Below are 22,360 nucleotides of genomic sequence, written 5' to 3' on the forward strand. Positions count from 1 at the left end.
ATGAGTTAGGATGATTCTAAGGGCCCACACCATTTTGGGGCCCCCAAAGTTACTATTAGAGGCCCCCCAATCACCCCCACTCCCCCGTTCTGCACTTTTGCCCGCGAGAAGCCAAGAACCACAAACCCCAACCTGGACAAACCAGCTGTCGGAAACATACTCTTTACTCTTCCTATCTACACTACCTGACGAAAGTCTTGACACCTATCCAAGTTTTAGGAACAAAAAATAATAACTTGACTTCTAGTTGATCATTTGGTATCAGAGGTGGCTTATATGAAAAGCAGAGGCCTCTATATTACACTTATACATTCATTCATTCATTCATTCATTTTCAGCTTAGTCCCTTTATTAATCTGTGGGAACTACAGCGGAATGAACCGCCAGCTTATCCAGCACATGTTTTTACACAGAAGATGCCCCTCCAGCCGCAACCCATCACTGGGAAATGGAAACATCCATACAATGTAAATTTTTTTTAGCATACCCAATTCACCTATACCATGTCTTTGGACTTGTGAGGGAAACCAGAGCCCCTGGAGGAAACCCACGTGAACATGGGGATAACATGCAAACTCCACACAGAAATTCCAACTGACCCAGCAGAGACTCGAACCAGTGACCTTCTTGCTGTGAGGCGAACATGCTCTTCACTGCGCGTCACCCTAAATTACACTTATTTTACCAAAATAAAATAAGATCTTGCCTTGATTTTTTATTTATTTCTGAACTAATTTAATTAGGACAGTATGGAATGACTTTGCAAAAGTCAGTACAGTACAGTATATATAAAGCCATGGTGCAGTGAAAAAATAATAAATATTGTGTATGACTCCTATGAGCTTGGACGACTGCATTCATACATCTCTGCAATGACTCAATTAACTTATTAATAAAGTCATCTGGAATGGCAAAGAAAGCGTTCATGCATGAATCCCAGAGTTCATCAAGATTTTTTGGATTCATCTTTAATGCATCCTCCTCTATCTTATCCCAGACATGCTCAATAAATGTTCATATCTGGTGAATGGGCTGGCCTTGACATTCTTTTCCTTCAGGAACTTTGATGTGGAGGTTAAAGTATGAGGAGCACAATCATGCTGAAGAATTTGCCCTTTTCTGAGGTTTATAATGTAATAGGCAGCACAAATGGTTTGATACCTCAGGCTGTTGATGTTGCCATCCACTCTGCAGATCTTTCACACGGCCTGAAACTGAATGTAACCTCAAACCATGATTTTTCCTTCACCAAACTTTTCTACTGATTTCTGCGAGAATCCTGGGTCTACGCAGGTTCCAATCCATCATCACTATTTGTGATGACTGGAATGCAGGTAATTATTTGATGCTCTGACAACTGGGATTGATTACAAGACTTTTGCCACATAGTGTATTTGTACCAGACACTTTCTTACTAACACTTGAATGCTGAAGGACTCAATTAAAAAAAAAAATGCTTACCTCACTTCTATATTTTATAACTGAAATCTATATATTGCTGCTTTCTAGTGTTTTGAAGTGCTTCTTTTATCCTCATTTTTAAAGTCGACATTAAAACAAAATGTACTCTTCTTATTTTATATACAGTTGAAGTCAGAATTATTAGCCCCTTATTGAATTTTTGTTCTTTTTTAAATATTTACCAAAAGATGTTTAACGGAGCAAGGAAATTTAATTAAATACATGAACAAGCAGTAAACTTACCAGCATTAAGAGCTTCAAACAGTCTCTGAATGGTGGCCACATCCCGCACAATGCCAGACTCCTGAATGCACTTTACAAACTCCTCCAGCTGCATGGGGGCTTTGGGAAGCTGGAACTTTTTCACATGATTGTCGCACTCCATCTGCTCTCTTTTCTCTTTGCTCTTCACCTGACAGATAAGGCGTCTGAGCTCACATCTCTCCTCGACCTGGACTCTCTCCTCTTTTTGAAGAGAATGAACAAGTGTCTTCACCAGCTCTCTGGGGAAAACCCCAATGTCTGTTTTGTAGAGGTTCTGGAAGTCGCTGAGAGCATCCAATCGCTTTGAGTTTTGCATGTTGATGAGGCCACGCAGGTAGAAATATCTGGCTAGCAGGGAGGAATCATCAGGCGAGACAGCTGATATGGCTTTGTTGAGCTTGAGGATCAGATCTTCAATGTAATGGAGAATGTTGAGGTGGTTCAAGGGACGAGGGAAAAAAGGAAGCTGGAAGATTTTGACCGGCCAGGCTGTAGTATTAAGAGCTTTTGGGACAAATGTTTTGAATTAATGATCAGTGACATAAATGAATTGACAATCTGCATTTCGATACTGAGCTTTGTCGATGCATTAGAGTGCTGTAGATCTCTTACGCATTTCAGGAGTGCTAGTTGGAGACACCTGTTTGTCATCTTGGTTAAAGAGACTTGAGCGATGGCCATTCTTAGATGAACTCCTTCTCATTTCTTGTATAGTGGGTCTGCGAGAGGAATCCACTGCATTCCTGTATCTAAACAAATTTATAACAACAACAAAAAGTCATTTAAATGTTACATATATACATATATATATATACATACATACATACATACATACAGTACATACATACATACACACATATATATATATATATATATATATATATATATATATATATATACACACACACACACACACACACACACACACACACACACACACACACACAATTTTGTGAATTGTGGGGACATTACATAGGTTACAATTGTTTTATACTCTACAAACTGTACTTTCGATTGCTCTAACCCCAAATCCAACCTCTAAATCCAACCCTTACGGGAAATTATGTGTAGTTTTACTTTCTGAAAAAAAAAAAAAAAACATTTAGTGTGATTACATTTTTTAAATAATGTCCACATAATTCACCATCTCCTCATAACATCTGTGTAATACAGATGTTGTTAAACATATACATGGGCACACACACACACACAAACACATATAAATACACTCTTTTACACACAAACAGACGCACACACAGGTACAATCACACAGTTTCTCTCTTACACACATTATTTACTCTCACTCACACACACACACACACACACACACACACACACACACACACACACACACACACACACACACAAACACAAACACACACTCACACTTTGGGAGTTTTAAAGTTTGATTGGTTAATATCACAATAAACAGGAGTTCTGTCTTCTGGAAGCACCCGTGAAACTAAACTAAACAAGCAAACTAAATCCTGTTGCACTAATTCACTTGATTTTGATTTTGTTGTTAAAAAAAAAAAAAAAAAAAAAAAAAAAACAGGAAACTGTGTATATTACTGTGTTAAATGAAAATCTAAAATATTTTATGGCTTATGGCTATGATTTAGTTTAAATTTTTCTTTATTGTTTTTAATTAAATTTGTCTTACACTTCATATTTTCTGTAGTATATTTATTAATTCTGGTACTTTTACCATAAATCAACATCTTAACCATTTGGTAGAGGCTGATATTTAAGAAATTATGGTATGTGTTGAGAAAAAAATGCATTGATTGTGTTAAATTAGCGACATTAGAAGAAATGCAATCAAAAAAAATCTATTGCTTTTGTCTTGGTGTGACAGTTAAAGGGTTTTTTTGTAATACAATTTTGTTCTTTAATACAGCAGTCAGATATATGAACTGTACCTTTAATTTGACCTGTTCAAAGAAAACACACTTTCTGAATGTATCAAACAAAACTCATGCACAGAAGACTGCATGAGCATTTACAGCTAATAAACTAATATCTATATTATCCCGCCTGCTTTTTGAGCGCTGACAGGCGAGGTCTTATGATTGGTTACTTTTCACCTGCTCAACAGAAAGGGCTTTAGAAATGAAGCGCTGTTCAGCCATGGCGGGAAGAATACGCGGTTATCACAGGTAATAGACACAGTGGACAAAACTTGCACATCAGACACGCTCGTGTCTGGATGGATCCACAGGTTTAACAGCCAAGAAGAGAGGAAAAGTTACCTTACAAACAGGCCAGCGGGTCAAATGTCCAAAGTGAAAAAGAGACAGGCAGAGGCGAAGTTTTACAACATTTCTCCATAATAGTGAATTAGCGGCTTGTGTGCTGTGCCGCCTCACCCTCGCGCCTCCGTCCTCCGCCATAGTATTGCGACATCGCGCATAGGAGATAAATGGCGTCATCACGTAATAACCGGTTATGATCTATTACTGAACTGATATCGATCATTTTGACACCCCTAGTAACGAGTAACGATGCAGCACATAAAAAATCTATCGGAGTAAAAGTATTAAACTCATGGAAAATATGTACTTAAGTAAAAGTGGAAGTAGGAGAAAAAAACAATACAGTAAAGTACAGATACTGCCTTTTAGTACTTAAGTACAGTAGTGAAGTAGTTCTACTTCGTTACTATACATCTCTGTGTTTATACTTGTTCAAAATATTAGCATTTTAAGAAACTTTAATAGTTTCTTCATCAATATCCAATCTGGAGGCAAATACAAAACAGCAAGCTGAAGACAGTCATAAAACTTTCTCTTGGAAAGTTAGCTTTCTAATATGACCTCAATTATTTTTGGTGATGCAATATAAACAAACCGGCCACTTTATTAGGTACACCATCTGCTCATTAATGGAAATTTCTAATCAGCCAATCACCTTGCAGCAACATTAGCACGGGGAAAAAGGTGATTCAAGTCACTTTGAAAGTGGCATGGTTGTTGGTACCAGACGGGCTGGTCGGAATATTTCAGAAATTGCTGATCGACTGGGATTTTCCATGCACAACCATCTCTAGGGTTTACAGAGAATGGTCTGGAAAAGAGAAAATATCCAGTAAGCTGCAGTTCTGTGGGCGCAGCAAAAAACCACACCGGGTGCCACTCCTGTCAGGTAGGAACAGGAAACTGAGACTAAAATACACACAGGCTCAGCAAAATTGGACAATAGAAGAAATGGAGGGTCAGAATTTGACGTCAACAACATGAAAGCATGGATCCATCCTGCCTTGTATCAACGGTTCAGGCTGGTGCTGGTAGTGTAATGGTGTGGGGGATGTTTTTCTTGGTGCACTTTGGGCCCATTAGTACCAACGCCACAGACTACCTGAGTATTGTTGCTGACCATGTCCATCCCTTAATGATCACAGTATACCCATCTTCCGATGGCTACTTCTAACAGGATAACTTGGCATGACATAAAGAATCATATCAGACTGTTTCTTTGAACATGACAAGTTCACTGCACTTAGATCATTGCACTTAAATGGCCTCCACAGTCAAGAGATCTCAATCCAATAGAGCACCTTGGGGATGTGGTGGAATGGGAGATTGACATCATGCATGTGTAGCCAACAAATATGTGAGATGCTAATATGTCAATATGGACCAAAATCTCAGAAATATTTCCAGTACCTTGTTGAATCCATGCCATGAAGCATTAAGGCAGTTCTGAAGGTAAAAGTGGGTCTTACTCGATACTAGTTAGGTGTACCTAAAAAAGTGGCCGCTGAGTGTATATCGCCCATACGTAAGAGCAATTCTAGTATTCTAAGAATTAGAATTCTAAGAATTCATGTTGTGCAACATGTTTATCTCTATAGGAGGTGTCAGTATGGTTAAAAAAACACTATAGTATTTATTATAAATTATTTTAGTGTATTTTCATATGGGTGTCTGACAACTGAAAATAGATCTGGTAGCAGATATTGCAGCCTCTGTTACTTTTTACCTTGCACTTTTTTGTTAACATAATCAATATTTATTTAGTATATGTGTTTTCACATTCCGCTTCCAATGCCTAATTATTCAAATTGTTAAAATTACAATAATTAAATGTAAAATTCATAAGAATAAAATATTATTTTTTCTTAGGAAGAGTGTACTTACATTGTGATGATATTATCTTGTCATTCTGGCATTGCAATGAGTGGCATAAAATGATCTTAAAATGACACTAATATTGTTTATCGCAATATATTTTAGTACAATATACAGTATTGTACAACAAAAAATAGATATCGTGACAGGCGTACTTATTGGTTAAGGCTGTGACATCATGACCTCTAAACAGAGATTGCCCTCAAGATAATGCCCGCTTCTAGCACCCAGACAAAGGAGAAGATGCTGAATTAACAGTCTTCTCCAGACACACCTTAAGCTCATGCCAAGCCTTATCTTTCCATTCATCAAAGATCCTAGGACTCAAAATGGTTCTTTTTCATCTACTAACTTTAACAAAGATCAACTGGAGTTGTAACAAACAGCATCAGAACTGCCTTTCAAATAGGTGAGCCATGCAAGTATCAAACCAGCACATACTGTAATGATGCTGTAATTTTATGCTGTAATTTCTTAAAACTCTTTACTGCATGCATGTGTATGTTCGATTAGTTTAAGTTTGTGTTTAATGTATTTTATAAACCCTCCCTTGTATCACACTTAATTTTGTTCATGGTTTGTTCATAACTGAAGTCCCCAATCATGTTACATTTTTGAACAGTTTTGCAGAAAGTCAATAGCATTGAATAGGTTATTTCTCATAAACTGGAATTTAACATTCTTTAAATAATTGACCCAGAAATGTCAAGTAAAAGTGTACAGATGATCTAAAAATCATATTTTTTATTTACTGCAATTATTAGTTATGGCTTATGGGTTTGAGTAAAATGATTTGATTAATTCACCACAATGGAATGAACCGCCAACTTATCCAGCATATGTTTTACATAGTGGATGCCCCTCCAGCTGCAACCCAGTACTGGGAAACATCCATGCACTCGCATTCTCACACACACACACACACACACACACACACACACGAACACGAACACGAACACACTGTGGTCAGTTTATTTTATTCAGTTCACCTATACCACATGCATTCGGACATTTGGGCAAACCGGTGCACCCGGAGGAAACCCACACAAACACAAGGTAAACATCCAAACTCCACACAGAGAACTGACCCAGCCGGGACTCAAACTAAAGACCTTTTTGCTTTGAGGTGACAGTGCAAACCACTAAGCCACCGTGTCGCCCACACAATTATCCATATTCCTAATAAAATCATCCTTATTTAAAGGCAACTGGTAAAAAAAAATAAAAATAAATCAACACATATTGATTTCATCTCATTGTTTTAACTCATGTGAAGTTAAGACACTTGCACTGTGTTGTCTAAAAATTAATATACACATCTGAATACAGCACTTTTTGTTATTTTATGCAACAAAGAAAGACAGGCATGCAGTGCTCAGCATATTTAAGTTCACCCCTCACAAACCTTTTAAATTCATATTTTTAATAGGAAGCTATACAGTATTATATTTGTGCATATACATTAGATTAGTCAGTACTAAAGCCAAATCTGGAGCTTATCTAACAAAATAACTTATGATAAAGGTCCAAAAACTAGTACAGCCACATTTATATTTTATATAAAAATGTTAAATACAAAATTTAAATAAGAAAAATCAAGAGAAGCCAAAAAAAAAGAAAAATTTAATTGAAATTTTGTAGGTTGTAATTTATTTTGCAATATTTTGATTGAATTTAATTGTATTATTTTTCAATTTCTAAATTTGTTTGGTGACTAAAATATTATTTTAATAAATATATCTGTCTAATAAATCTGTTTTGTTTAAATACATCAAAACACATTGCCTATATTGACTGAGAAATGGAAAAAAATATTAATTTTTAAAATGTGGTGTACTCAATTATGTAACTCTGGAACTCCTATCGAAAGCAAAAAAAGGTATTCATATACATAGACATATTATATTCATAACTTACTTTTGTTCTTCTGTCAGATTACTAAGCTCCAGTTGGGCAAACATATCCATTTTTCTGTTCAAACGTTCTTTTAAAAAGGAGTGGAAAATAGGTGTTTCCAAGACCTGTTGTAAAGAAAATGCTATTAGTTACACAGTTTGGTTCTATTTCTAAAAGTCAAAGACCAGACGTATTATTTAATAGAACACAGAAAATCACTTTTTTATAAAACGACTGGTCCTCTGGGTCTCTGGTCTTGAGGAACTCATCAGTATTGAAAACTCTGTGTTCGTAATTTAGGTAATCGCTGACATCTCTGAGAAAAAAAAACAAACATTTTAATTAGTTTGTTAAAAAGTCATGAGTAGATTTCTGCACAGGCTTATACTGACCGAAACATGTTAAAGAGGAGCTCCAGGCTGATGTTTTGTATTTCCTTATTGAGTCTCTGTTGCCAACATCTTCTCTGATTTCGCAGCTCATTAAGGTCTCCACATATGCTCTGATTTAACAGATTCAGGTCATAATGCAATCGAAGACCTTTCCTTCTGCATAAAGATCCACCAAAATCATAAAATGTGACAAATACAAAACCATCAATGGTGTAATGCAACTTTGTCACACACACAAAAAAAGTGTAACGGTTAGATGTGTCTCACCGACTTTTGAAACATTGGGCAGCTGCATATGGAACATCTGGGATGTCAAAATCAAGAATGCTAGAGCAGGATACTGTTCCCTCATCAATATTGATCAGAATCAGATCATCATTTTCCTGAAACATGAACAATAGTTTTACTAATCACAGTAGACTAATACACTTTTATATCCTATTATATAAATTCCTCCTTTAATGCATACGACATGTTGTCTCAGTGTGCCAAGTACATATATTAGGATATTTATGACAATAGCTAATAGGCTATATCTAATAAGAATCTGCATAAGAATTATATTTGTCACAATCACCAGCGATCTAATCCTGACAGATCACTGGTAAACACGCAGATTGCTAAAGCACTAAAAATCCGCTGGTATTTGGATTACAAGTTTCAGTCATGCACCGCTCACACGCACATGTTCTTCATTCAGTAGATTACACACACTCATGGCTTTGAGCTGCTCACAAACTGATTACAAGGACTATTTTTTACAGCGCGCACACACACACACACACACACACACACACACACACACACACACACACACACACACACACACACAAACACACACAAACACACGCTGAGTCTTGGTATACTGTTTGTGGACATTAAGACGTGTTTTCCTTGCCTTGGCGTTTTAGACTCTTGCCCTGTTTTATTGTTTATTCCTGTCTGCTGCCAGTCTTCTGACCACTCGCCTGATATCTGACCACGACTCTGAATTTCCTGTGTATATCTTTTTGCCTCTGCATTGACTGTTGCCTGCCTGACCGTTCTCTGTTCAATAAACCTTGCATTTGGATCCTCAACTCCATTGTCCAGCGTCCCTTCACATAACTATATTATATTCATATATATATATATATATATATATATATATATATATATATATATATATATATATATATATATATATATATATATATATATATATATATATATATATATAAAATATACAGTGTTGCTTTTTCCTGTAACAACAGCACAGCGGATAACAGTAAATCTATTTATAATAATAATAATAATAATAATAATAATAATAATAATAATAATAATAATAATAATAATAATAATAACAACAACAACAACAACAACAACAACAACAACAATAATAATAATAATTATTATAACTATTTATTACTGATTGACTTATTTTCTTATGAATTTTTATTTGCTTATTTTTTTATTTTGTGTTAAAAAATTAAATTTTCACAAATCTCTTTAATTTTTATTTTTTAACACAAAATAAGATTAAAAATAAACAAGTTAAGAATTTATAATTAATAACATAATTCATTTATAGTGAAAAACTTGATGCGGCCCAGCCTCACCCAGACTCTGTCTCCAGAAGCCCCCAGGTAAATTGAGTTTGAGACCCCTGTTTTATATTGTAATATTCATTCACTCATTTTCTTTTCGGTTCAGTCCCTTTATTAATCTGGAGTCGCCACAGCGTAGTAAACCACCAACTTATCCAGCTCATGGTTTACGCAGCGGATACCCCTCCAGCTGCAACCCAACACTGGGAAACACCAAGCCAGTCACATACACTACGGCCAATTTAGCTTATTTAATTAACCTATACCACTGTGGGGGAAGCCAGAGCACCGGAGGAAACCCATGCTGGCACGGGGAGAACATGCAAATTTCACACAGAAACACCAACTGACCCAGCCGGGGCTCTATCCAGCAATCTCTTTGCTGTGTGGCAATAGTGGTACCCACTGCGCCACCGTGCTGCCCTATATTATATTATATTATATTATATTATATTATATTATATTATATTATATTATATTATATTATATTATATTATATTATATTATATTAAATTATATTATATGTGCTGTCGCCTAACAACAAAAAGGCATTTTTTTTCGTTTGCATGCTCTTCCTGTTTGCGTGGGTTTCCCCCACAGTTCAAAAGACATGTGGCACAGGTGAATTGGGTAGGCTAAATTGTCCATAGTGTATGTACTGTATGTGTGCGAATGAGTGTGTATGGGTTTCCAAGTGATAGGTTGCGGCTGAAAGGGCATCTGCTGCGTAAACTTTATGCTGGGTAAGTTGGCGGTTTATTCCGCTGTGGCGACCCCAGAAAAATAAAGGGACTAAGCCTAAAAGAAAATGAATAAATGAATATTATATTATATTATATTATATTATATTATGTTATATTATATTATATTATATTATATTATATTATATTATATTATATTATATTATATTATATTATATTATATTATATTATATTATATTATATTATTTATGGTCCTCAGTTTTTTAAACACCTGAACACAAGAAAAAAAATTAATTAATTAATATGGCTAAATAAATACTTAATTTAAGCTTTACCTCAGCAACCTCTTCATAGTGGCTGATGTGGCATCCCATGATGAAGGCAGTTGGTGCCATAACAAAATCCAGCATGTGTTGGGACAGTATGGGCACAAGCGGGTGCTGCCAGCGCAAAGGCCAAATATACAGCATAAAACACTCCGCAATCAGAGTCAGTTTGGCCCAGTCCGATGAGAAGAACACCATACGCTGCTCAGTCAGAATACAGGCTATGATCTGCAAAAGAACGATGCACCATTATTCCCATGTGATTGAAACTAAGACATTCATTTTTTTTCGGTCTAACTCTGTGTTTGGTCTTAGCATTCATAAAAGTTAAAGCAGCTGTGTTTGTTTGTTGAAGTGTGCATGTGTGTGCCAGTAGTTGTAGAGGTGTAAAAATTATTTTATAGTTAGCGTGTCAAAATTGACCCGTAAGACAATCATTTTACCTCACATGTTTACATCTTTCATGACAATAGATAAATAGTCGTGATGTTGGGGTCATTTTAGAAAAATTCAACAAACTTTAAGATAAAAAAAACATAATTTTTTTTTTCTGCTGCTAAAATAGTCGCGAAAGATTTTTGACCCAATTTTTGTACATGAGGTCAACAATAGGGTAAAAGAGATTTTTGCTTCTCTAACTGACTGATTTCCAGATTTTTGTCCAAGAAACCCCCCAATTATTGATTTTCCATTTATATTTGAGACCTGCAGAACTTCTTTGGACTTGAAGCAGAGGAATGGAAGATGAAGGTCCAAATCAACCACAGGATGATGTTGATCCTCTCTTGATGGAAGGACAATCATCAGAGGCTGCATGATGAACATCTGAAAAGAAAAATTGCTTAAATGTATTTTACATGCAATTGGGTAAAATTGGATTTACAGTTTTAATCAGCCTCCTGATCTTCTGAACCCACCACATGCAGCTGACCAGGAGGGGGAACTGGGACCACAGATAGTTTAGCAGAAAACTCCTTCGCTCGCTCCTCCATCTCAGTCATCTGGCAGATTTTGAGCTCACGTAAGAGGCTGTGGATAGGACAGTAAACAATAATTGAGGAAATGGTGCTGTACTTTCTACAACTTCCATTCAATGTGTGGAGACAAATATGTTTGCCATTACTTTGAGGTCACACCCCAAACTGAGTGCAATGTAATTTATTAAAGGTGCCATACACATTGATACACTATAATAAATTGTTCTCCGATATCTCCATACAAGATATGTGGCTTAGGTAAATCCTAGGAATGGGCCCTAATATGATATAATTGAAAAGTTGTGCATATTAATGAGCTCTACTCTGATTCTCCAGCAGCTCAACTCATGTCAGTGGCCATGAGCTGCATATTTTTCTCTCCATGGCAAGCTAAGAGAGTTTTTAGGAAACGAAAACTTTTTTCAACTTTCCGACTTTTCGGCTGCAATGTGGACTGTGAAAACGGATGATTTTGAAATCAATGACGCAATTCAGTCAGGTGACCAATACAGCTTACATGGTGGACGACATTGTAAAGCAGATGTTTTGGATGCTGTAGATTTTTATAGCTTTATTAAAGATTAAAGTCAGTTTGTACATGCTCCATATTGCATGTTTACTATATGGGAGCTATTGTTCAATGGCGGAAAAAGATGACAAATGCAACATTTTGCCGTGACATTTAAAAAATGGAAAGTAAACAAACGCAAGGTGGATATGACAAAGGTAGAAGCGTCTTATGTCTGTGCGCATGTGCAGTACATGAAGGAAATGTTTTCAGTAACTTTTGTGTGGATGACCATTTTCTCAGAAGAGGCGATATTGTGGATGTGGAACGTTTTTAGATGAAAACGGTTCTTTCAAAATGATCAGGATTAGTGAAGACATAGCCTGACACTCTCTCTTTCTCTCTCTCTCTCACACACACGTGGTATACCCTGAAATACACATGCATAAAATAATCAGTCATACTTCCTAAAATCCTTGCTAAATGACAATCTTTTCAACTGAAATGGTAGAGAGGTTTATTTTAGCTAGAGGAAGTGAGTGAGCCACCAGAGTAACCTATTTTGCTCCTGAGATGTGTTGTGGAGTAAATATAGGCTAAATTATAATTATACTTGGCAAAAGGAGCCCATTCAGAAGTAATAAAAGTTGTAATTTGTAGGTTTATAATATATACAGAAATGCAAGCAAAATTTACTATCCACCACGAATAGAGAGTTTATTGCCGTTATTTTACTTCAGAAAAATTACACTAAGAGCTGAGTGATATGACACAATGTTTAGATGAGTATTAAACACTTATATTAAGTGGTTTATATGAGTTTGTTGCCTAATTACAAACATATGCTGCAAATTTCACAACATACACGTGAAACTAAACTTATGCCCCTTTGGGGTGGCATGGAATCAATGTATAATCTATATATCCAGCATTTTGCATTCTGACGTGCTGTTAACAGACGCAATCGTGCTTGGCTGCCTGCTTTACAAAACCTCTTTTACTCTTCTTTAAACCCTATTCTGTTTCCAAAAAAAATAGTCCCACATACAGTACACAGTACAAGCTGAGAAAAACTTAAAAATACATTTATCATTGTTGTAACCTCACTAGGAAACATTGTGGCCAATCAACCACTGCATGAGGCATGCATATTAATGATCTCATGTAGATATTCAGAGTATATTTTTGTTCTGGTGATTGCCTTGTTTTAACCAGGATTTCACACTCACTAGATTTACATGAGAATGGTGAAACTACAGTGTTTAAGAAACATGGTATGTCACCTCCATGCACTTTTATTATTTAGCTTAATTTTAGGTATATTCAGAGTTTCACTCTATGGCACCTTAGAAATAAATGTCTTGAATCTTGACAATACCTGGATAGACAGTCCTTGAGAGCGCTGTAATATGGGTGTTTTGATATAACACACACTGCATAAGGAGTATAGAGTTGTGGAGGCTTGTATGAGGTCTGGTGTCCATTTTGGTGCTGCTTCCCTTCCTGCATAAGATAAGATTGAATATGGCAGTGTCTTAACCAAAACTGTCCTATATATTAGCGTTCTTTAAACCAAATTACTTGCAAACTAGGCATATTAATTAGTGTTATTAGTTTATTTCTCCTTCTTTTTAACAGCCATATGAAAATTATTTGAAAATGTCAGTGCCTAAAATATAAAACCGCATAATTACCAGCATCTTGTGAATTAGTCTGCAAAATACTCACAATCCCAAACATATTGCTGCTGGGATCGTTTGTCTTTGTTTGCTCCATGACTATTTATTTAAAGGTGGCATTGAGACCAACTATCAAAACATTACATATATCTGCAAACAGTAACAAAACTACCGCTGCTTCAAGTGGCAATAACTCGAGAAATGCTCATAAACAGCAGGTAAAATTCAGCACAGGTGATCTGTCAATGCACAACCACAACGAGAGGTTATATAAATAAGAAACTGACCTGCGTTGCTCTGTAGAACTGGAGAACTACTCCATGAGACTGGTTTCCAAGCACATCGGTGAAGACCAAGTAATGGAACTGTTCATCCTTTTGCTTCTTAGTTACCTGAAGTCCTCCTGATTTAGACCAAAGAAAAAGCGTTAAATCTGATTTCAAACTACTTTTGCAGAAACTGTGCACTGAAATATTTAACATTTACAGTGTGAATTGCTGATTTTTATTGATGTGTGCTGGCTCTGACCTTTGCCACCTTCTACAAATGTTATGCTCTTTCTACTAGAGCTGAACAAGATATAGTTTGAGCATTGATATCACAATGTGTGTAGTGCAAAAGTCACATTATAGGATTAAATTACTTATTAAAGATTAAAAACAAAGATCTTATTAAATATATATATATATTTTTTTTACGATGACCATGCTATTTTACATTTCATTCTTCAAAGAATACTGTTAAACTCCCCAGAAAACCATAAAATACTGTTTATTTATTTTTATTTGTAATTTATTATATCATATGCAAACACAGCGCATAGAATAATAAGACTAATGAATTATTTTCAGATAGAGCCATTCAAATCATTTGGTCAAAGTAAAATATATATTGCGCCAAATCAAAATGTCAGATTTTTTTCTATATCATGCAGCCCTACTTTTTAAATATTAATCTGTGTGATGTATGAATATCTTTGTGGACTTGAACCGCAGTAAAAAAAAGTCAAGCATTTCCATTCAATTTTGTTTCACCTGGAAAGCACAGTTGTGGTAAAGCTGCCAGATCCAGTTCTTTAAGAGTGCTGGCATTCTCTGTGGCTTCCTCCTTGGGGTTTACGGTGTTAAAAGTGGGCTTATCGTTGTTTTTCTGAATCGGAGAACACCATTGCTGAGTCGGACTTAAGGTTTCCACAGCCGGTTCCGTGACATTCTGTTTAAGGCAAAACAGAGGCCTGTGGACCTGCAGAACCTCAGGATCGAGCAGAGGAAGAGGACTTCCATTCAGTTGTGACAAAGACTGAAGAAAATAAAGAAAACATACAAATCAAAGGGTGCATGCTGCATAGTGATTAGTCTAAAAAAAGTGCACTAAGCAATGTTTCTGTTTGAGCATATGAAAGTGATCTTAAGATTTTGACACCCGTTTTTCAAACGTGCTTGTTTGTTGCATAACCAAATAATTTCCAATAATCTTCAATCATTTACAGAAATTATTATTTTAGGTTACTATAATATTAATTGCCCATTTGATTTATAGTGAGAATACAGAACAAAAAAGTACAGTTACACTTATGTAGAAAGTTTAGTGAATTAAAGCAAATGAACTATATTTCCTTTAGATAAAAGTTTTCCAGTGTTTCATTCATATAGGTGGTTCAAGAGGTCAAACAACTAATGAAGAATTAATTTATGTCAATTTGTGTTTATTATTACAGAAATGCCACAAATATTGCTGCAAATCTTTAAAAAAGTTGACGTAAAAAATTGTGTCATTTTAAGGCACAATATATCTGACATATTTCCGGCAAAACCTTCAGCTTAGTCCCTTATGTATCAGGGGTCGCCACCTGGGGTCGGATGCCCTACCAGCTGCAACCCAGATGGAAACATACATACATACATATTGTGCTGTATCAACACTTTGTACATAATGCACAATATAAGCAAATTACTAATCTGTACACTACTAATATTCACCTTCAAGGCAACGCTATACACTCATTAGTAATAAATGATGTAGCAGAAACTGTCAAAAAAAAAAAAAAAAGTAGTGCCTTTTTTTTGTTATAGAAATAGCTCTTAAAGAAACACTCCACTAACTCTTCAGAGTTAGCCAGTCCGCTTGTTAAGACGTGATGGAATACGGTTTCTGCTTCTCATTTGAATTGTGAAAATATTTGTTTAGGTTTTAGTTCTATCACACATTAAAGTAAATTTATATAAAATCATGGTGTTCATGACAGTCTCTGTGCTGCATCACAGACATCAATATTTTAACAATTTATAAAAAATTAATCACTTTCTGGACATTGGATTTTAAGCCATTTATATATGCCCTCGTAATTTTAAAAAGTATTACAGCGCTTTGTAAATGTTTGTTATTACCATTTGTTGATCCTCCCCAAACAGTTGTATATAGCGCTTGGACCTGAAAGCCTCTTCACGTAATGTCACATTTAACAAGCAAGTTAAGTCAATTTCCTGCTCTGGAGTGATAGCTTTTGCTTAGTTTAGCATAGATCACTGGATCATATTAGACCATTAGCATCTTGCTAAAATTAAAAAAAAAAAAAAATTTCAATAATTTTCCAATGTAATGCTTGACTCTTCTAGAGTTACACTACTGTATGTACTAAGACTGACAGAAAATGAATTGCTTGGCCAATATGGCTAGGAACTATACTCTCATTGTGGTGTAATAATCAAGGAACTTTGCATCAGTACCATGGCTGCAGCAGACACAATGATATTATGCAAATTCTTATTAGTGGTGCAAGTTCATAGGTCTTGGTGGTGGAGACTATTTTCAGTTGATTCATAACATCAATTGCTCCCACCAAACCCAGAGATCAGCTGAATAGATAAAAAATGATCATGCTAAAGATGACACATACCAAGTTTCATTAAAATACTCCAATGTGTACATAACATTTTTAGTTTATGAAAACAACTCTAAGTGTCTGACACGGAAAAACTAGATTTCATTTAACGCCAACTATGCTTCTCCGAATCTGATGAGCCCTGTCTTGGGATTTTTGGCCAAACTATTCAGAAGTTGTAAACAAAAAGAACAGTTTTTCTGACCACTAGATGACACTGAACAGGTAACCTCTGGTTATGATTGTCAAAAGACATACCAAGTTTGGTCAGCATCATCTGATAGAGACCAATGGTCTAGGACATTGGTCTTAAACTCGGTTCCTGGAGAGCCGCAGATCTGCACAGTTTTACTCCAACCCTAATCAAACACAGCGGATCTAACTTATCAAGCTGTTCAAGAGTACTAGATACTATTAAGCAGGTGTGAGTTGGAGGTGGTTGAAGAAAAACTGTGCAGAGCTGTGGCCCTCCAGGAATTGAGGTTGTGACCATTGATCTAGGAGGAGATAAAAAGTGTTTCTAAAAATCCAAGCTCATCAATTCATTGACAAAAAAAATAGAAAAATTAAGAAAATTGGAAAATTATAAAAAAGGGAGAATTGAAAAACTTTGATGTCACTTAAAAGCAATTGCATCAAGCCAGGAAATCAAGCCATTTCAAAAACATTTCAAACCCTCCCTTTTTTGAAAATTACTAGCTTAAACATGAGTGAAAATTTGGACAGTTGGTAACTTAACATGGGAGAGATAACAAATTTGTGTAAGCTATAATGTTATTTTTTGTTAATGTTAATGTAATATTTAGTTAATGTGATTGTAAGTTAATACTGTCCAGTGCCAAATTACATAAATGTTTACCATAACGTTCCATTGGCTGTCACAGATTTAACAGTGAACAAAAAGAAGAGGAAAAAGACGGGTAATTACAGCTGCCTATACAAGTTCTGTCAAATAAATATTAAAATAATAAACACTCACACCCAAACTGAAACCAACATAGACAACAATCAGGAATTCCATAACACAATATTGTTGAGCTCTGGGCCTGTCTAATCATGTCTAACAGAATGTTTAGTAATAAAGACATCCCGTGCAGTAAGATGGTTTACAGTTATTATTACACATTATTCTACCTGGGACAGCTTATTCAACTTATCAGATGAAGCTCCAATAACAATGCATGCTTCCAATAATCCTGAAGGCAGACCGTCTGCCATTGAAAATCAACAGATCTGCAAAGAAAGAAACAACAATGAAGAAAATACTATTATTCATTTAAATTCATCCCAAATTAAATCTTAAAGAGGATAAACATTTCTGTTTGACACTTAATGTGATGTCCCTTAAAGATTCTATATTAAAATTAATGAAATATTAACACAAATGTCAGCTAAGTGATAAGCGAAAACAATCAATTATCTTTTGCAAAGACAGAGCAGGACACAGGTAACATTTTGAAGGACAACACCAATGATGCCAGCTATTGTAGTAGAAACCATGAAGAAACAAGTTATAACAGGCTCACAGGACAACACGGATGAGGCATGCGTCACTAATCAGATTTTCCTGCTCTGGGAAATTCAAGGGTTAAACTGGATTCATGTGTGGTGCAAGAGTAAAAACTTCTCAGCAGAAGAGCTAAAGGGATGGTAAAAATTCAGTCCTCATTTACTCACCGTTTATTTGCCACAAACCTTATTGACTTTCTTTCACCTGTCGAAAATATTTTAAAGAAAGCTGAAAACCTGTCTCTGTTGACCTTATTTGTTTTTACTTACAATGAATGACATCGCTTGCAGAATAGTAGCTTTCTTTAAATTATCTTCATTTGTGTCTAACAAAAAAACAAAAATATTCAAACAGGTTTGAAAGGTGACAGATAAATAATTATTGAGTAATAGTTTATTTTTTTGGGTGAACTATTACTTTAAGGCTAGATGATTTGAATAAGCAAATTACGTATGAAAAATGACTATTTTAAAACTGCAGTCCACAACTGAAACACAGTGCAAATCATAGTAAAAAGGCTAAACTGTTTGCAAAAGAAACAAGCAAGCAAATAATAATAATAATAATAATAATAATAATAATAATAATAGAACACAAAAATAATAGTCATCATCATCACATAAAATTAATAATATTTCACAATCCACGTTGCAAATCATTCGGGTATTGTTTTTGACATAAAATAGTTGATACTTCAAGCACAATAACAGACAAAAGCGTGTTAAGCGTATTAGAAATAACTGCAAAGGTGCTTTCAAATATGAAGTGTCGGTCTCTCTGTTTGCGTATAATCTTGTAATCTTTAAAGTTGTATGGTTACGATGAAAATATTTTTTCTGCAGCACTTTTTTTCTACAAATACAGAATGCCCACATTGCCGTAGAGATGAAAATGCACGCACCTTTTGTCGATCCGTATTCCGAAAGTGAAATTAAGCATCGGAAGAGATGGAGGCAGATAAGTCACAATGAACAAGCAAGAGGCGCACAGGATCTGCGCATGCGCTTCGGTATTAGCAACAGTTTTCAAAGGTCAGCGTATACCTTTAGCTTGACACAGTAACAGTGCTGAAAATTAGAAAAGTATTACATTTATTGTTGGCACTTCTAACTACGCTTATGACACATATCACAACAATATTCATTTAATATTAGATATTTTAGGGGGATAAATATTATAATGTGTATGATAAACACCCAATAAGGACTAATAAACAGCTGACTTTAAACATGAAACATTAAAAAACAACATTTTGTGAACCTGAGTCAATTATTGGCATTGTATAAATTATTGGCAATAGCTACAAATACAATGTCAAAATTACGATCATGCCAGAAATCATTAGAATAGCTATAATCTTCCATGAATATATTTGGTAACTTTCAGACTGTGCAATATATCAAAAGTAATTTTTGGATTAGCAATGTACATTGCTTTCATTTGGAAATCTTCAAATATTCTCAATACTTTTTTTAAACTAAGATTTCAGATTTTCAACATAATATCTTGGGCAAATATTGTACGATCATAACAAACTATAAAAGGAAAGATTGTTTATTCAGCTTTCAGGTAATGCACATATCTCAATTTAAAAATAGGACTCTTAGGCCTGTGACTTATTTTGTGGTTCAGGGTCAAATATCTCAGAACTCAAAATAAAATCATCAACTTTTAAATAAAAAAGATACAACACACTATATTGTGGTTTTACCAACTTATGCTGATTAGCAGATGCAAATAAGTGCTCTCTATTCCTGTCTTCAAATTTATGCCTTAAGACATACAGGCCATGTGATTTATAGAAGCTGCATTACGTATATTAAGGATTCTATTAATCTTATTTAAAAAATATTTTAATTATTTTAATTATTTTTTATTATAATCATAAGTCATATTCTTAAAACCTTTTTGTTTTATTTGTGTTTACCGTTCTATGATGTTATAGCCCAGTATATTTATGTTTATAAATAAGATGAATGATTAAGAAATGACAAGCAAGACTGACTGTTCTAACACTCTAATGCTAGAGTTTCCTCAAGCAGGAAAACCACTAAGTTGTGAGAAGGCTAAAAGTGCCCACACACACAGACAAAAGTTGATTGCAAAAAATGATGCAAGTGCAATTACTTGGTCAGCTGTTTACAAACTTTACATCCACTTGACCGAATACGCTCAGAAAGGTAATGGTATGTTTGTATTTATGGTCCATACTTGCACCTTGAAGGGTCTACATATTAGCCTACTTAAAAAGTACAAAACTAAATGTGTGATCTCTTACCCAGTCTGCTTTTGGTGTAAATACCCACAGGTACAGTGGTCGGGACCACATAGAAATACAGACTTTCCAACACAGAGCACATTTCAAAATAGAATATTGTGCTGTGCTGTTTTTCTTAAACAGTGAACATTTCCATATCTCCAAATAAACAGAACATTACACACACACAGGGAGGTTAAAAAACATTTCAAATGGATCTTTAATCTGTCAATGTTAAAAAAAATGTTTTAAACAAAAGCGTGCACTACTTTTGAATGAATCACGTTAATAAAGATGTATATTTTTCATTTATGCAGTGCTACTCAGTTAGATTTGGCTCTTCAGTTTCAATGGGGCCAATGAAAATGACTTCTTTGCAATAATACTTTGAATGAACTAGAATAGGGATGGGCAACTTCGGTCTTGGAGGGCCACTGTCCTGCAGAGTTGAGCTCCAATCCTAATCAAATACACCTGCCGATTGCTTTTATCTTGTTTAACTTGTTTAGGTGAATTTGATTGGAGCAAAACTCTGCAGCACACCGGCCGTCCAGGACCAAAGTTGCCAATCCCTGAAGTAGAACTAAAACAGGAAAATTATTTTTACTGCTATTGCATAAAAAATTACAGATCTATCAATATCAATAAACTAGATTTGCTACTTGTTTTGTTTTTACAATATCTCTTTAGAAATACAATATATTTCAATATAATGAAATGGTCTTGAAAAACAAAACCTTACAAAGGAATAATTCTTATTCAAGAACACAGCTGACCTACTACATTTGTATATAGGCCTACTTTAAATTATAATATGCAGTAATAGCTAATATGCACCCATGTGCCTTTTTTTGTGTGAAAGTCATTCATAAGAAACGGTTAAGAAAATAAAACTACTCATAATAGCTTGATAGTCATTTTCAAGAGGTGCTTATTCAAAAATATCTTTAAAAAAAAACGTTAGTTTCAACCCGTTTTTTAACATCCCCATGAAAGGTGTGACATCAAGAGTAGATCAAATGTACGTACACAAAATCTGTTTTTTCCTTAAACGTTGCCATTTGTATGTAAAAACACAATGAATGTGGAAAGGAAGCGTTAACATAAAATATATATGATTCCTGTATAAATTATATATTATCTTTCACCCTCTACTGGACGAAATCAGAAACAACAGGGGTAAAAGGGTAAAATGCGCTCCTAGAAAAGCGTTCAAGCATCTCTGGCTGCACAGGAACATACCTTCCACTTTCTTGTGATGTACGTACGCCATCTTGTGTTCACAGGCGGCAAAGCCAAACCAACAGCGGAGAGTAAACAACCATAAAATATGGTACTTGTTTCTTTAAGAAAAAAAAACCCCAGGAACTAATACATTCGAATAGAGCAGAGCGCAGATGTCAATCTCAGTTGATGGAGGGCGGCAGTTTACCTTTAACCATAATTAAACACACCTGAGCAAACTAATGAGTTCTTCAGTCTTGTTTGAAATTTACAGGTGTGTTGAAGCAGGGTTGGAACTAAACTGTGCAGGGCTGTGCTCCTGTTTAACACCCCTGCTATGAAGAATAAACAAATATGGGTAACAATTTAGTTTAGGTCACAATTCATGTTATTAATTACTGGTTTAATTAGTTACAAGAATCTAATATGTATATGAATAAATACCAGTATCTAATAGGCTGTCAAAATAAGAACAAGTATTGTTCACACAGTACCTAAAACACACACTAGTTCTTAATGGAATAGATGCTAATTTCTAAAAATAGATACTACTAGCATGGAAATT

The 22,360-nt window shown here is 35.1% G+C and overlaps 1 protein-coding gene across 8 annotated transcripts in view; it reads right to left on the reverse strand.

Annotated features, from left to right (window-relative positions):
* Positions 1 to 22,011, reverse strand: part of dennd3b (DENN/MADD domain containing 3b) — a 37,689-nt gene extending 15,678 nt beyond the window's left edge. For 3 of the 8 annotated variants that reach the window (XM_073926138.1, XM_073926139.1, XM_073926137.1), the window contains exons 1-3: positions 3,978 to 4,138; positions 2,338 to 2,474; positions 1,705 to 2,229 (exon numbers count right to left, since the gene is read on the reverse strand). In XM_073926138.1, coding sequence (XP_073782239.1) covers positions 1,705 to 2,229; positions 2,338 to 2,428 — 616 coding nt within the window. In that variant the 5' untranslated portion in view covers positions 2,429 to 2,474; positions 3,978 to 4,138. Of the gene's footprint in view, positions 1 to 1,704; positions 2,230 to 2,337; positions 2,475 to 3,977; positions 4,139 to 7,772; positions 7,877 to 7,970; positions 8,068 to 8,143; positions 8,300 to 8,410; positions 8,527 to 10,768; positions 10,988 to 11,464; positions 11,585 to 11,676; positions 11,789 to 13,622; positions 13,748 to 14,210; positions 14,327 to 14,957; positions 15,223 to 17,938; positions 18,038 to 18,583; positions 18,640 to 19,215; positions 19,382 to 21,600; positions 21,699 to 21,813 lie in introns of those variants that run through there. The other 5 variants (XM_073926134.1, XM_073926135.1, XM_073926136.1 and 2 more) reach the window with 5 other exon arrangements.
* Between the last annotated feature and the right edge of the window lie 349 nt (positions 22,012 to 22,360).

Source organism: Danio rerio, chromosome 16, assembly GCF_049306965.1.
Source record: "Danio rerio strain Tuebingen ecotype United States chromosome 16, GRCz12tu, whole genome shotgun sequence".
In the NCBI taxonomy this organism is placed as follows: Eukaryota; Metazoa; Chordata; class Actinopteri; order Cypriniformes; family Danionidae; genus Danio; species Danio rerio.